We start from the raw sequence: 16828 nt of genomic DNA, 5'->3' as shown, positions 1-16828 counted from the left end.
GGGCTCGAACTCCCGGACCGCGAGATCGTGACCTGGCTGAAGTCGGACGCTTAACCGACTGCGCCACCCAGGCGCCCCGCATTGACTTGATTTTAGAGTAGACCCTGGAAGAAGAGCGGGTTTTGAATTTTCATTCCTTTAGCTTATTTGCAGTCTTATCTCATTTTGGTTTGTGACCATTTTACTGGTCAGCTTTTGGTTTTGTTAATCTTCCTGTTTAAATCTAGATATTATTGATTTCTGCCCTCTTCCCTTTATTTCTGTACTCAAGTTGTAGTTTCTCTTGCCTGGCTTTTCTGGCATGTTTCATCTTTATTGACTCCCCACGTCCACTCTCTTAAGTTGCAGCATTCCCCCAAACTTTACCCTCTGCCTGCCTTTCTCCCATACTGGACTCAACAGTCATTTCCTGCTATCAGTTAGATGTCCCCATCAGTGCGTCTTCCCCAATAGCCTGCAATTCTGTGCTCACTCAAGTCAGTCAGAGTGGTGATAGGAGCATGACCCTAAACTTGAAGCCAGGTTTTGCTGCTTATTAACATGCGGTCTTGGGTAAACTGAGCAACATCTCTGGGCCTTAGTTTCCTTAGGTTTTCAAAAAGAACTACTGGGAGTACAGTTGACTCTTGAACAACACAGGTTTGCAAATTTTTTCAGCAAACAGCATAATACTGTAAATGTCTTTTCCTTACAATTTTCTTTTCCCTAGCTTACTTTTTTATAAGAATACATACAGCATATAATACATGGAACATGCAAAGTATGTGTCAGCTGTTATGAGAACGGTTTCTGGTCAACATTAGGCTAATGTTTTTGAACAGTCAGAAGTTATACATGGATTTTCAACTGCAAGGGGGGGTGAGCACCCCTAAACCCCACATTGTTCAAGGGTCAACTGTATTAAATGAGAAGCCACGAAAAGCACTCTAAACAATGTCTAACATATAGTAGCCCTCAAAAAATGTGAGCTTCTTATACAAAAGTAATCTTTGTCTCTTCCTAAATTTCACTACTTCTTACTCCTGAAACCCAACTAAAAGTCTTCCTCTCAATTTTACCTCTGGAATGTCTTCTAAATATATTCCCATTTCCACTGTAATCTAAAAAATGATTTTCCCATCAGTGTTTGAAGTAATACAAATTTTTCTCATCTCTTCCTTCCCCCTCTTCAATCCTTTCTCCACATGCTGTCAGCAATATGTTTCTAAAATAGAGATTATATAGGGGCACCTAGGTGGCTCAGTCAGTTAAGTGTCTGACTTTGGTTCGGGTCATGATCTCATGGTTCATGAGTTCGAGCCCCACATCGGGTTCCATGCTGACAGCGTGGAGCCTGCTTGGGATTCTTGCTCTCTTCCTCTCTCTCTGCCCCTCCCCCACTCATGCTCGTTCTCTCAAAATAAACTATAAGAAATATTTAAAATAGAGATTTTTATTACACTATCTCCAGCTAAGAAAGCCTCCCATGGTTACTTAAGAGATTAAGGTGGAAAACTCTGAGCATAATATTCAAGGCCCACAGCTGCTTTTCCAGTCACCCAGTCCCTTCCTGAACAGACGGTGTACCTGCATAGTCAAATGATGCAAATTATCTAGAAGGTGCTTTTCTCTCACCCAAAATCCTGTCCTTTCTTCCCAGCTCAGGTGCCACTTGTTTCCTGGAGCCTCCATCTAGTCCCCAGCTAGAAAATTAGTCCCTGTTGGGTTCCTACAACGTTTTGTTTATATATCTATTCCCATATTGTATATCCTCTACAATCCCTGATAACACAGCACTGCAAATCTCTTCTGGGTTAGATCTGTTGAATTAAAAATTACAGAAAACCTTCTTAATTGAAAACCTTAATTAGCCCTGCCTCGTTTTGAGATATTAACTGTACCTATTCCAAATTTGATCAGTCTGTTTTGAAAGTGGAACAGACATCCTATAGATAAAAGTTCCAAATACCAAACTGTTCAGACCAGAATCACTTTATTTTTAAATATACCTCTTCCAGAAAAACTAGTATCTTCTCTCCCCTTCCTTTAAATTCTTCAGTATCTGCTATAACTTGCCACAATAATTATACCAGTGGACCTTCTGTGCAAAAACTCTTCCACTCTGTCAACTGTTACCCTAAGGATTCTGACTTACTTTTCTAATTATCACAACGGGAAACTTGCCAGCATCATTTAAAGCTTACTGTAGCCCAAGTGTATTTCTTTTATTCCTCCAACACATTTACAGTATATGTGAAAAGTTTGTTATTTTTAAAGAAAATTATTAGTTTGAAAGGAGCACTGTTGATAATCTGAATTTCGAATATTCTTACGTTTTACTTACTGTTTTAAAAACTGCTGGTTCCAACTTCTATCACAACTGCTCTTATCATAGGAAGAGTGATAATATTTTAAAGGGCACAAAGTTGTTTTTCCTCAGTTTTATGGACCCTAATGACAGAGGGCACAAGGCCCTGCCAGCCATCTAAAAATGATTATATTCCTCATCCTGACCTTGGGTTGTAGTTTTGTTTTGAATGGCTCTGGTGAGAGGAGAGGTACATTTTGTGAAATGAAAATTTTGAAGCAGGTGGTCTTTAAATGCAGCAGTTTCTTCTGCAGAATTCTAATTGTAAATTAGGAACCACTGGTCTGCAGTGGTTCTCAAAGTGGATTCCTAGAGCAGCAGCATCACTGCGATCTCGGAAAGATGTTATTTTCAGGCCCCAACCGAGATGTTCTGAATCAGAAACTCTTGGGTTGGGGCCCAACAAGTTTTTAACACCCCATTTAAGCTGATTCTGTTGCACACTAACTTTGAGAGCTACTGGTTTCTCCATGACCGAAGAGAAGAGGATACGTATATCCACCCAGAGTTCCTATTATCTTGACAGTGTGTAGAAACACTACGGACACGGACAGTTGTCACTGTTAGGAGTGATGGGCTGGAAAAGGTTTAGATTCTAAGGCAAGGGATCCTAAAGAACTCCCAACTAACAGTTTTCCATGGATTCCTTAGGAGATCACTAAGCCCTGTACCAGTCAGGTGGCAGAATTCCCAGTAAGGAAGGAAGGGAGATTCCATTCGTCATTCACAAACATCTAGTGAACCCTACGGAGGCCTCGTTAGATGTAGGACTGGAGTAGGACTTCAGTCCCCAGGCCCACAGAGCTCACCATACACATGCTCCAAACAACTTGTGCTCTAATCAGGAACTCGAATACTAGAAGACTGCTGTTCCAACCTGAATACCAGGAAGTAAGCTCTTTTAACTCTACCAAAAGATTACTAATCTGAAACTTTGCCAGTACTTCGCTTGCTCACTGCTTTTTGCTCACTGCTTCTAGTTTTTGTTTCCCTGCCTGAGTTCAGATGGATAAGAATCAACATGTTGGCCGTGTATGGCCATAGCTCAATTTCTTGTGATGAGAAGACAGGCCTGAAGAGAAACTTGATTACTCTAGGGATATACAGTCCCTACCTCAACCTTCCTAGGAAACCAGAGAAGCAAGATAGCAATCAAAACCTCTTTAGCTCTACCTTTCTTCCAAGACCCTAAATCCCAGCATGGATAGCCCCTGGCACAGAGAAGGTAAATATTAACTTTGACAAGCAAAATGACCCACTCAGAAAAGCATGGAGACCTGATCTTTTTAACAACATTCTTAGACAATTCTTATTCTTTTCTTTTTAAAATAATCTCTACATTGAACATGGGGCTCCAACTCACGACTGTGAGATCAAGAGCCACATGCTCTACAGACTGAGCCATGAGGTGCTCCAGTTTCTTGGTGAATTCTTAGACATCCATTCATTTAGTCAGTCAGTGATAATTACTAAGCATCATTTGTGTGCCCAGCGATGTGCCCGACACAGGGGGCACACCGCAGTCAACAAGAAACACGATGCAGTTCCAGCCTCCTGAGGGCCCACAGTCTAGTGGAGATTGCCAGGCGAACAGGCAATCATAAATACAGAGTGGTCAGTGCTAGGTGCAAGGGGAGAAAAGAACTACAACTATCTTGGGTGAGCCACTCGGGGGTGGGGGTGGGGGCAGGCATGGGATTTAGGGTAGATGAGATCAACAGGCTAGAGAGAGGGTGTTTTCACTTCCCCCAGCTTTGCTTCGCTCCTATCCCTAGGATTCTATTCTCTTAGTAATAACATCTTGGTCTGTGAGAAACAGTCTTTGAGTCTTTCAAAGAGGAAATACTGATTACCACACGATAGCAGGCAATGCTACTGCGTAATTGCAGTGTGTGAATGAATAATAAACGTGCCTACCTAGTAACAGGACTTGTGCAAGATAAAGCAGCTAAGATTGTTTTTAACCAAATGCCCTGGATGTTCCTTTCTTATGGAACAGGGAGAACTTGAGGACGATTCACAGAATTCTACAGATCACTTTTCTATTACAGTATGGAAATTCTTCATTATTTTTGTTTTTCAGTTTATTTCAAGTTAATGTCAATATGTTGATTAATTTTTTAAAGTATGAGCTACTATAAAATCGTTTTAAAGTTGTCCCTTTTCCAGAATAAATGTCCAGTTCTTATAGGCAGTGAAGATATCCAGATACTTCAAGAATTAATTGTTCCATTTGTGGATATCTGACACAAATACGCTATTTCTGCCTCAGTGAAAATGTCTGCCTTTGAAGGCTGGCTTTTACAGCCCCATCATCTCCCTTTGGAAACTTCACATTTTAACCATGGAGGGTAGTGGTCTGTAACCTATGCAGGATTTACTGGGGAAACACATCCCTTAGAAGTTTAGTGTGTACAAGTTCATTTCTAAATGCTCACCTGGAACAGCGTGTTTGGCCCTTGCAACCGGGCAGGACTCAGAGGAGCAACTGGACTAAGGCTGCTCCAGAAATGTATGCTGGATAGCAGTGGACTCGGGGTCAGAAGCAATCCATTTGGTGTCTGGGAAAAAAGCACACAGATTTTGATAAAGGTATCAGCTGACTCTAGCCGTGATCAGCATTGAGGCTAGGTACACTAGCCTTGAACCAAGAAACAAGCCTCACCATCTTAGGAAAATCTGGAAACCATGTTATTTCTGCAAGGCTGTGCACAGTTTAATTTTCTTCAATGCTAACTGTATTAGCAATTTTATAAAGGAGAAAAGTATGGACAAGTTACCTCCCCTAAACATTCTAGTTGTAAAACAAGTTTATAGCAACTTTTGTCCAGGTGGTCTCTTCAATTTGCCTCCCTTCCCCCATTAAACAAGATTTAGTGTACAAAATAGGACTCCATGAAGGGGCTATATTTTTCTCTCTTTTCTTATTTTCCTACAATGGACATCCATTACTTGGGTTACACACACACACACACACACACACACTTTTTTTTTTTTTCAACGATTTTTTATTTATTTTTGGGACAGAGAGAGACAGAGCATGAACGGGGGAGGGGCAGAGAGAGAGGGAGACACAGAATCGGAAACAGGCTCCAGGCTCCGAGCCATCAGCCCAGAGCCCGACGTGGGGCTCGAACTCACGGACCGCGAGATCGTGACCTGGCTGAAGTCGGACGCTTAACCGACTGCGCCACCCAGGCGCCCCTCACACACACTTTTTAAAGAGCCTCTCGAGCTTCACTTTCCCAGAAAGCAGCAGCCCTTTCAGATTTTAGGATTTGCTGTTAAAATACCCTGTAGCAGCTTCTTCAAAAGTTCTGAACTAGGTTTTCCAAATTCCACTCCGGATGTGGGGCTGATGAGAATTCATCTCCCTGGCAATGGTTTGGAGGGGGAAAAATTCTTTCTTGTTAGACTGGGTGTAAAGCCAAAACTCTGGGTTTCCCAGGGGAGTGCCAAGGACTGCATCTGCTCGCACACACACAGCAGGAGTCCTGGCCTGCAAGCCAGCTAGAGGGCAGAAGAAACAACTCGCCCAGCTGGTAAGTCTGCATGGCTTTTGTTCTCAGCTGAGGCAGCCTCCTGGCCCAGGGTGGTTTTGCACCTTTGGTGACTAGAAGGAGCCCCTCCGCGGTTTTATGATGTCAGTAAGGTGCTTTGTGTAATGAGAACCACAGCAAAGGCTCCAGTGTGCACACTGCATCATGTTGGATGCTAGAGTGTTATTTTTTCCTAGAATTGGCTTCAGCAGCTTTGTTAATTATCGGGAACATTTGGCATAAACCTAAGTTGAAAGGTCTGCTGTGTTCAGTGGAAAGGAGACAAACCTCCAAAGGTTCTCAAACTGTGAAGCTACTGAAAGGTGAACTAATTTATACCAAGTCATTTGAATCTTTGATTCCACAGCATTGCCTACACGTGGAATGACCAGCAAGGTTATTAGGATAAATACGTGTTCTGGAGGTGCTTCCCAGTTCTAATGCAAGGCCGTTTCACAAATGCACCAGGCCATCTGGTCTGACGATTAAGACTTTTTTCGCATGGGCTCTGCCAGTGTTCCAACCTCAGAACCACTACTTACTACTAAGGTCATCTCTCTATGCCTTGGTCTCCTCATCTATAAAATGGGGAGGAAAAAAATGCCTACATTACAGGATCGCTAGGAAGATGAAATAAGATGGTCTATGTAAAACTCTATACATGTGCCTGGCACACAGCAAACGCTCAAGAAGTGTTCATAAAAAGTGAACCTGACGTATTCTATGAATTTCATCTGTTCATGGGAGAAATTCTCAATGTATATATAACCGTACTCAATGTCCTGAAACCAGGCACCTGCCGGTACCTTCAAGGCTCTTCTCGGCCATATTAGGCTCAAGTGCACAAGCTCAAGTGATCGGAGAACTAATAGTTGCACGTTGCACTGGAACCAAATTCCCACCACAATATGCCACGATTAACAGTGTGTTCAGGGCCTCCTAGCTTACTTACCAATGAAGCTCCCCAAGCTCGAAAGAGACAATAAGCCTGGACTACAAAACCCAGCTAGCTAGCTTTCTCTTATTCATGGCCATAAGTAGACATCCACTCCTCTGTGATCTTTTGAGCAATACATGAAGTGTAGAATTTGTATTTTAGTCTAAAATGTGTGCACACTTGTTTCTCAGGGATGCAGGATGTACTCAATACAGCAGCCATCTATTTCGCATGTCTGAAATATCTTCCATTAATATATGCAAATAAATATTTTTGAAAGGACTTCATTCACTCTTCTCCCTCCCATCCCCGTTCTCCCTGAAGATCTTCTGGCTATAAAGAAAAAACTATTTGGGTTGCTCTTTCAAGGGACGGCCCTCTTAACGCTCACCATGGCTAATCTCCAGTACAGCGAGTTTTCAGAGCCTCTTTCCACAAGCTCTTGGAGTCAGGCAAGGTGGTATGGGCTGGGCCCGAGGGCTAGAGGCTAAAGAAAGAAGCCACAGGCAAAATGCATGCTTCCTCTTCCTTCACCAAAGGATATTTTAGTAAATGGGCCCTTCGGGATGGCAGACAGGGAGTTCTTGATCCCATCAGCTGTAGGGAAGGAGAGGCCCGAGGACCCAAGGCAAAGGGTATTGATGTTCAAGGGGAAAGACCTTCCTATCGGGATCTTGTTTTCATCTCCCCCACCCCAACGCAGTTCTTCTTCTGCATAATACAGGGTCTCCTAAAAAGCCTGCACATTTGAACTAAACCTGGTGAGCTGGCATTGCCCAGACATACCCCATTTGAGTTCCCTGGTTCAAGGCCCTCTGCCTGGACCGTGCCCTCAGACCTCCTCCTCTACCCTACCCCTGCTTCCCTCTGCCCATCAAAACACCACCCCTTCAAAGGAGACTTTTCTGCTTTTCCCTCAATCTTTCCTCTTTTTCCTGAATCTGTATAACACTCTATAACCACTTTTTCCTTAACATTTTCTACCTCATTATGTTAATTTGCATATCCTTATTATGCCTCTTTCTGTAGCGTGTAAGGCATCTTGCTCATCTTTATTCCTCCTGTGGTACCCAGTTTCTAAATACTTGATGAGCTGAAGTGATCTGTAACCCCAGGTGCATCCCCTCACATATCTGTCACCTGTTGGACGTGTCAACTTGGAATGCCCTGCCTGTTCAAACCGGCCTTCCTCACCTTCTTTCCAAACCTAGTGTTTCTTAGGACTCCCCGTGTCTATCAATACCACCACTGATCTATCCACTCAAGAAATACTGAGCACATGGTATGTATCAGGTGCCAAGGATACAATGATAGGACAAGACACGATCCCCGGTCTACAACCCAGCATCCTAGTCACTAAGATACAAAATGCCTCCCACTTGCTACAACCTCTGGGCACGGCCTGTGGATCCTTCTTTGAAGTGACTCTCTTATTTATTTCCCCCATTTCCATTTCTGCTGCATTCAAGGCCTATCACCTTACTAAATGGCATTCAACAAATGCCACCTAAACCAGTCCACCTCTGGCCTCTCTTCCAATCTAGTCTTCATTTTATTTTATTGAGTGTATTTGTTTTGAGAGAGAGATAGAAAGCAGGGGAGGGGCAGAGAGAGAATCCCAAGCAGGCTCTGCATTGTCAGCACAGAGCCCGATGTAGGCCTCCAACTCCCAAACTGTGAGATCATGACCTGAGCCAAAACCAAGAGTGGGACACTTAACCAGCTGAGCCACCCAGGTGCCCCTCTTCCAATCTATTCTGAGCACCACTACCAAATCAGTCATCCTAACATACTATCTTCCTTTGAAATTCATTGTTTCCGGGGGAAAAAATTTGTTAGCCACAATTCTAGGTTGCCCCATGACCTGGTTTCATATGCTCCCTAATTTCCTTATATGAACCCTCCTACTTTGCTTCATGTGTCCTGAACACTAAGAATTCCAGCCTACCAGTCCTTTAGCACTTGTTCCAGAACCTTCCCTGACCACCCAGACCTTATTTCCCTGGGGTACCCTGTTCCCATGATTTTAAGCACCCCTTACATGTTGGTGACTCCCTAACTTTATCTTCAGTCCCAAACTCCTTAGCTCCAGCTGGCACTGGATGTTCTACGTCATACAGGCTCCTCACACTCTAGATGGCCCAAAATGGACATGTAACCTTTCACCACGAGCTTATTCCTATCCCATGCTCCTCATACTCAACTTCTGGCACTCCCCTACCACCTTCACACCTGTGGATGGCATTCCCTATGTCTCTCTCACATCTGTCCCCTTTAGCCCCACCCAACTGTCACAGCCTTAGATCCCCCTTGTCTTTCATCTGGAATATTATAATAGTATCCTAACTGGTTCCAGCTTCACCCCTCCCCAATCCCCGTCATCAAGATGAGTTCTAAAACACAACTATGTCACTCATGCCCCATCTCCCAACCACGGGCTTCACCTTTGCAATTTGTCCCCACTCCCTACTGAACCACTGTACTGCCCCTCATTCACTAAGCTGTTTCATATCTTTATGGCTTGGTTCAAGCTGTTCCTCTGCCTACAATGCCCCCTTCACCTTATGTGCCAGATGGTCGCTACCCTGCCCAAGTGTGCTCATGCCTTCCAGGAAGCCCTGTCAACACCCTTCCCCATCCCCAGCAGAATTAATACCTTCTTAATATTTCTTCTGTACTGATCTGGGATAGTGTATCAAAGAATTTAAGGCAATTTATAAGCTCCTAATGATGAGGGACTAATTCATGTTTGTATCCCCAGCTCCAAGCGCTGCATCTTACATGTAATAGGTGCTCACTTCCTATATGTTGAATTGGACTGAATGATCTTTCCCCTCTTCTGTTCCTATGGTGCTTCTCTGCACTGTGTATTTGACCCTTGCCACATGCCGTGTGTGTGTGTGCGCGTGCGTGCCTTGTTTTGGCTAGGTCCTAAGGTCATAAAAATAGGCACTGTACATACTCCTGGTATCCTTTCAGTGATTCGCAAATAATGCTCAATAATTATTTGTTGATAGATTCTAAAGGGAATTTGTTTCTCTTTAAAAATCCCAGCAAGCTGTTAATTTCTTATCAAAACGAGTCTGAATTCCTCATCCAGTTTTCAGCGTCCCCTATAATTTCACATCACCCTAAGTTATATTACCCCATATTCTTTACCTGTTGGACAGCAAGCTCATGAGAGCAGGAATGGTCTATCTTGTTCACCTCTGTATACCTCAATCACTAGCAAAGAGTAGGTGTTGAACAGTTATCTCCTAGATGAATTAATTAACATAGTAACTGTTCATTACTGACCAAATAGGATGTGCATGAGCCGCTCAACAACAAGTATATGTGGCTTATTTGACTTGGGAATATGAGATACTGGTAAGTCTTTGGGGCTCTAGAAAATAAAGGAGAGGAGATCAGGATGTCCACTTAACATTCTGTTGTACCAACAAACATCACAAATCTTAGTCTCTCAGAATCCATGACAATGCCATTCTGGGGTTAAAAACGAATCCTCAAATAAATGTCAACTATTTCTGGAAGACTCCTGGAGTTGCCCAAACTCAAGTAAAAACAATGATTTTAAAGACTTTAAGAGAGAAGTTAAATCACACAAAAGTTTGTGTAGCACTCAATGTGCTGATCTTAATGAAAGGGTTCCACGAGAGTTCCAACAGAACTCCATGCGAGTCTACAGGAGGTGTAGCAAGTGGCAGGAGGGGGAAAAGAGTTAAGAGCAGAATTGGGGAGGAGGCAGTGGAACCAAGAAGGCAAAGGAGGGAGATGAGACAGGCCTCCACAGGAGGTGGAGAGAGGGAGGGCACTATCACAACTTGTTTATCCTGGGCAGCCCAGAGCCCAGGGAAGGAAGAACCTTCAGCTGGAGTGTCAAGTCACACAAAACTCTACCAGCAACATCTTCCACTGCCGAGAGCTTCTAGAAGGCCCACCAGTCCCCTATAGGGTCAGTATAGAGAAAGCTTTAGGCTAAGCTGGAAAAGTGTTGTGGAGAGTGGTATGAAGGGGAAAATCGTTTTTGCTTTTGTGATAATGGCAAAGGAGACAGTAGGATGAGAAACCAGTCCAGAGCTGGGACACGAGGCAATATATCCTCAGTGCTCCTCATCAGACACATCCATTTTACTCCAAATTCCCACCTCATGATTTTGGCCCAAAGCTGTTACCTCCACCAGCACGTGAAGAAAGGAGGTTTTCACATTTCAGTCCTCTGCAGGTTCTCTCCACTCAATTAATGCCAATCAAGGCCGCTGCTAATAAAACAGCCTGGGGCATGCATGCTCAGACTCTGACGAGGAGTTCATGCCCCGATACCCGCGCATATCTGAGTTCAGCATCTTAAACATCACACGTGAGATTAACAGAGGCCTTGGCATAAATAAAGGGAAAAGCAACGTGGCAGCCTCCGGTTCTGAACTAACTGCACATTGAGAACAGGTGAGGAGGGAGACACCGAACAGAAGAGAAGAGTGACAGACAATACCACGGTGCAGAGGACGCACGGAACCAGCCAGCTGGCTTTTGTACGCTCTGTCCTCAGTTCCTCATATGCACCCTTGAGGGGTGTTTGGGTGATCATCACGTCCGTCTATATTCATAATCTTGGTTCCCAAGAGTAACCACGACTGGGCAGTACGGGTTCCAGCGGATGCGCCACACATAGTTCGGAAGGGCACGGAGGCTATGGTTTGGGGCATAATACACATTTTTTCATGCGCGTCGTACCCTAGGTGACGTTTCAAATCTGAATTTGGGCCTGTGCAAGGTAGGTGATTGAAGACGATCCCCGGAGGGAACTGTAACCACATGACCCTGCTCATGCCAAGATGCTCTTAATCCTACCATTCCTCCTGCCATATTTCTGGCTGAAAGTAACTGGGAATTATTCTTGGGATGAGTAAAAAATAAATAAACGGTTCTTGGGATAAATAAACTAAATTCTTGGGAATTTCGTTTTCAGGGTATCAAGTTATTACGGCACACCTTTCATTTCTTCTAAAGACAAGGGTTAAGAAAGGTTGATAGGAGGTTCCCACTGGTAACAGTGTTTACGTACAAAGGTGTCGCTGCACACAGCACAGTCCACAGAGGAAAGTGATTTCTGTGATAGAAAGTGCGAAGGTAGGAGGGAAACCAATGAGCTGCAGGAATGAGACATCACTGCTGCCTATGGGGGCAAAGGCCCAAGTCTCCTTCAGGCGAGGAAACCCCTGGAGTTGACCTGGAAGCAAAGGGAAGGTTTTCACTCCCACCCCCTGGGAGGATTTCGGGGAAATGGGCTCACCCCTCGGGATGAGGCCAGCCGCTGAGAGAGCTGACCTTGCCTCTGACTGTGCACTGAGGGAGAACCGTGGCTCCAGGGTTAGTTTCTGAGGCACCCAAAGCAGTTCCTGGGGGAGGGAATCTCTGAGAATCCAAATCCTACACTGACTCCAAGCCTGCCCTAAACACCTGGAGGACTGTCAAGCCGAGACAGGTGTGACCGTCCTGTCCGATCTCGGAGAAACGACTTGGAGGAACACCTGACCCGGGTCCTGCCCTTGCTCTGGCCTCCCTCCGGTTTCTTCCTCCCTGTCAGCCACCATTGGCTGCACTGGGTGCAGAACTGACGCTGCTGGAAGGTGAGGGAATTCAAGTCCTGAGATTCCACCATCCCCCAAAGGCAACCCTTAACTCCTCTGAATCCATTCAGAGCACTACCCAGTGGCCACCCCCTGACCCCTCGGCTTGGTCCAGAGGCACTCTCAGCCCGAGGCCAGACCCTGCCCTTGGCCTCTCTCCCTTTGGAAGCCCCGATCCCATTTCTTGGGCTTCCTGACGCCAACTCACAATCAACATCCTACCCTCGCCGCTTGGCTGAGGACCACTCACTCTCATCTGCCCAAGGCACAAGTGGTTTATGAAAGCATCTGGCTTTCCTCTGGTTTCCCCTCCCTGGCTTTAGGCTGTTCTAGTGGGTCGTGTCTCCCAGTCCCGAGTTTAGCCTTCACTTGTTCATGTCCATGCTCTATCCCTTCTCATGTCAAGGTTCCTCCTCTCCTCGGCCCAGCCATACCATCCGTCCTCAGTCCCACTGAGCAGAGCCACCCTAGACCCACCGTGTCCAGTCCAAAACCACAGGGCTAGCCTGAGCTGCGTTCCTGAGACAGCTACGGGACTGGCATCTGTTCAGAGACGGTGACACAGGCTCACAGAGAAAGCAGATACGGAAATCAGAGTTGGCCTTGGCCTTGCTCAAGACCTCTCTAAACCTTACAGTTGTAAACACAAAGGAGGCCAGGGGAGATCATCCTCAGATTGTCCACCCTGGCAGTTACTTCTTGGAGCTACTCCAGGAACCGGTTTCTGAGCCATTTTACTCAGCAGTTCTCGGCCCCTGGACAGTTGCGTTTGATTAGAAGACGCCTGATTGAAAGCACACGTGCTCATTCTGACCAGTAGCTGAGCCCTGCGCCCTCCCTCCGCACAAGGGCAGCATGCTCGTTCTGACCGGCTCACAAGCTTGAGCAGACACAAAATCCCGGTGACACAATCAATTTGGGAGAAGCCATGGAGAGGAAAATGGCCAAGAGTGGCTTTCAGTGGCTTTGGCAGACTCCACAGACTGTTATGATCAGGGACAACTGGGTGTTTTCCCAGAGGGCATGCCAAGAACATTTTACCGAAGAGGATGGATTCTGGAGCAGACTGACAGGGTTCACATTTGCTTCTCCCACCTGTTATTGTGACTTTGGATGAGTCACTTGACTTCACGTGTCTCATTTACCTCAGCTGGAAAAACGGGACCTAACGGCATCTACTTCACGGGCCTGCCATGCAGAAGAGCTGAAGTGGTGCATGGCCAGCGTTTAGAACAGTAGCTGGCAGACGTGAAAATCCATGGCGCTGCCTCCCCCCGTGATGGTTACAGCAAGGACGTCTACGGCAACGAGTGCAGAGGCCAGAGGTGGCGCTCCCACCTGCCTCCAAGTTCCAGGATCATACCTGCCAGCTGTAGCTAGCTCTCTTAGCGTGCCCATTATCCCGTTCGATCCGCACAACAACCCATTTCACAGATGTGCAAACAGGCTCAGGGAGCGAGAGCCCACCGTCACACTGCCACCAAGCAGCGTAGCCAGGAACGGAATCCGGTCTGAGACCCCAAAGCCAATATGTCTAACCTCGGCCACCAAAGTGTGCCCCACTTTCCAGAGGAAGCAGAGATGGGGTTTACCAGCACCTGCTCTGCCTTTGCCCTACAACTGCCAGCTGGACAAGAAAGGGCATCTGTGTATCGTATTTAAAGGAAAAGTCCGGGGGTGCCTGGCTGGCTCAGTGGGTAAAGCATGTGACTCTTGGTCTCAAGGTCGTGAGTTCGAGCTCTACGTCAGGCGTAGAGATTACTTAAAAAACAAAACAAAACAAAACACAAAACAAAACAACCAGCACCTTAGCGGAAAAGGCTGCCTTCTCGCAGGAGTTAATAACACTGAAGACTTTCTTACTCCACAAGTTTGCTTTCCTCCCCCTCGTGATGTGGACCCGTGAAACTGGGTTTTCTCAGAGGAGCACTGCTTTTATTGAAGAATCTCTTTCTCACCACTGGGTGTGGCCCTTACATTTCTTGTCAGAGAATACAGGACGAGGCACATCCACCCTGATGACTGCAGCGGCAGTATCGGTTAACATCTATCTTCTCATTAACGGAAAACAAACAGCTACTTTGTCAGGTGCCCCGAGAGAGGACTCTGTCATACAAATTTCACAAAGCCCAAACGCCTTCTGAAACGTCACTCGGCCTGCTTAACTTTCCCTAGGAAATGGCTGTTTGGATCTCCTTTGATGGCCAGGGCACATGCTCCATATTATGATCACTTTCAGCCACTTACAGCAAGAAACCAATCGAGCGTCACACTGCAGTCGATATCCCAAACCTTTTCTCTTTGAACACCTTGGTCTGGGGATGGAAAAGCAACTTCCCTTCACATCTACACCGTGACTTTGGTCTACGGGCCCTAAGGTGATCTTTCGAAGGGCAGAAGGAAGTTGCTTTGGTTGCTCTTTCTTCCTTTCTGCCCTGCCACTGAGTCTGGCGTGCAGCCCGGATGACAGGGACGGCTCTTACCTGTGCGGTGAAGAAGGCTGGGGTGAGGGATCCCGAGGGGAGAGCTGGGCTGTTGAGGGCGATGGAGCCGATGTCAGTGCCAGAGAGCACCAGCGGGGGCGCAGAGATTTCCAAGCCTTTGGGTTTTTTGGCCTTTGGGGGAAGAGATGGAGACCTGGTCTTGGAGCCCGATGACAGGTTCAAGGGCTCTAGGGAATCGGAGTCATGGCAGGCGGCCTCCAGGAAGAGGCTTCTGTGTTCAGAAGGGAGGGGCGAGCTGGGGGACAGGGACGGGGACCGAGACGAGGAGGGTGAAGCGGACGAAATGCTGGCGGCATTTGGCAACATTAAAGAGGAGACCTTGGCTGAGGCGGACGAGGCCAGGAAGGCCTCAGAGGTGGAGGGCAGGGGCACCACGGGCCTGCTGGTGTGCTTGTCGGTTTTATTGGTCACAAACCTGATGACAGTCCTGACTTCTTCCACGGGAGGGCTGTCTTCTGGCTGCTCCTCCAGCTTCTCTGTCTTGATTGCCTTGAAGGTTTCTGGTGGGTTCTGCAGGGAATTAATGGTGAAGGACGAGTACAGGCCTGAGTGGATGTATTCGTTGCGGCTTGCGCTTTTGAGGGCCGACAAGCCGTGTCTGTGTGCCTCGCGGCCCTCGGGAGGCGCCTTGCAGTCGCTGTCCTGCAGCAAAAGGCTCTCCCGGCTGATCTCCACCGAGTGAGGGTCCATTTTCAGTATCTCCGGGAAAGAGACAAACTTGTACACAAACTTCTGCCCAATCACCTTTTTGATGATGTTCTGTGAATACAAAAGGAGACATTGAAAAGATCAATGCACCAGAGATATGGAGTACAACGTGCGTGGTCACGGGGAGTTTTGCCGGCAGAAGCACTATAATATTCCTCCTGGTTCACGCTTCTTGGCGAAGGTGTAGTGGAAAGAGGACTCAAGTTGGAGGCAGCAGAACTGGATTTGCGATTTGCTTCCTGTTCTGACTACTAATGGTGTGATCTTTAGCAAACTGGCTGTCTAAATTTTTAGTTTCCTCATCTGTGAAGGACTATCACACCTAATGTCATAAGTCACCATTTATTCAGCACTTACTAGGGGGCTGGCAGTGTCCACGCATCGTCTCATATACCCTGTACGGCGATCCTAAAAGGAAGGTATGATTAACTAAAAACTAAATTATTAAACTCTCGTTTTAAAACTTCAGGAAATAAGCTTGCAGTGCTTAAATAACCCACATAAACCACACGGTAGGTAAGTGGTAGAAGCAGCATTTCCTCAACTGTGATGCAGTATTGTCTTACCCACCTCTGGGAGGTAATTCACTTACGAGAATTCAATGAAATAATAATAGGAAAGCATTCTGCAAGCTGGAAAGCATTACAGAGATGTAAGCTATTATCACCAAACACCACAATGTTTTCTTAAATCCTGTAGCCATTTTTTCCTTTCTAATTTTCTGCCAAGAAAGCCACTGGAGGAAAAACAAAGTGTCTACTTTGATATTTACATCACTCCCACAGAATTTCCAGTTGCTAGTATCTACTTCCGGATCTTCAGTTTATGGCTCCAGCCCTCACACATTAAGATGTAAATGAAAACCAATAATCACTGCAAAAGTTTTCACATCCCTTTGGGAGAAGGGACCTCCTATGAAAGGCTTTATACCGTTCTTGAGGTTTATTAAATTGGAACATCAGCAAATATCTATCAAATGTCTGTGGGGTCCAAGGTGCTCCAGGAGACAAAGATGGTCTTCCCTCAAGCACAAAGAGTCAGCAGCGCCATCCTGTGGGAAAAAGATTCAGAGTGGTTCCTTACAAACTGTTCCTCCTAAAACTTCGGTATGAGTGAGGGTAAAAAAAAAAAAAAAAAAAAAAAAAAAAATATATATATATATA

The 16828-nt window shown here is 45.9% G+C and overlaps 1 protein-coding gene across 3 annotated transcripts in view; it reads right to left on the bottom strand.

Annotated features, from left to right (window-relative positions):
* The window catches only part of ELK3 (ETS transcription factor ELK3), a 67832-nt gene that overhangs the window by 3795 nt on the left and 47209 nt on the right, over positions 1-16828 (bottom strand). The window contains exons 3-4 of one of the 3 annotated variants that reach the window (XM_030323440.1): positions 14937-15716; positions 4786-4908 (exon numbers count right to left, since the gene is read on the bottom strand). In XM_030323440.1, coding sequence (XP_030179300.1) covers positions 4786-4908; positions 14937-15716 — 903 coding nt within the window. The remainder of the gene's footprint in view (positions 1-4785; positions 4909-14936; positions 15717-16828) is intronic. The other 2 variants (XM_030323442.1, XM_030323441.1) reach the window with 2 other exon arrangements.

This window comes from Lynx canadensis, chromosome B4, assembly GCF_007474595.2.
Source record: "Lynx canadensis isolate LIC74 chromosome B4, mLynCan4.pri.v2, whole genome shotgun sequence".
In the NCBI taxonomy this organism is placed as follows: Eukaryota; Metazoa; Chordata; class Mammalia; order Carnivora; family Felidae; genus Lynx; species Lynx canadensis.
Note: the sequence above shows the minus strand (reverse complement) of the source record. Positions and strands in the feature narration are given on the sequence as shown.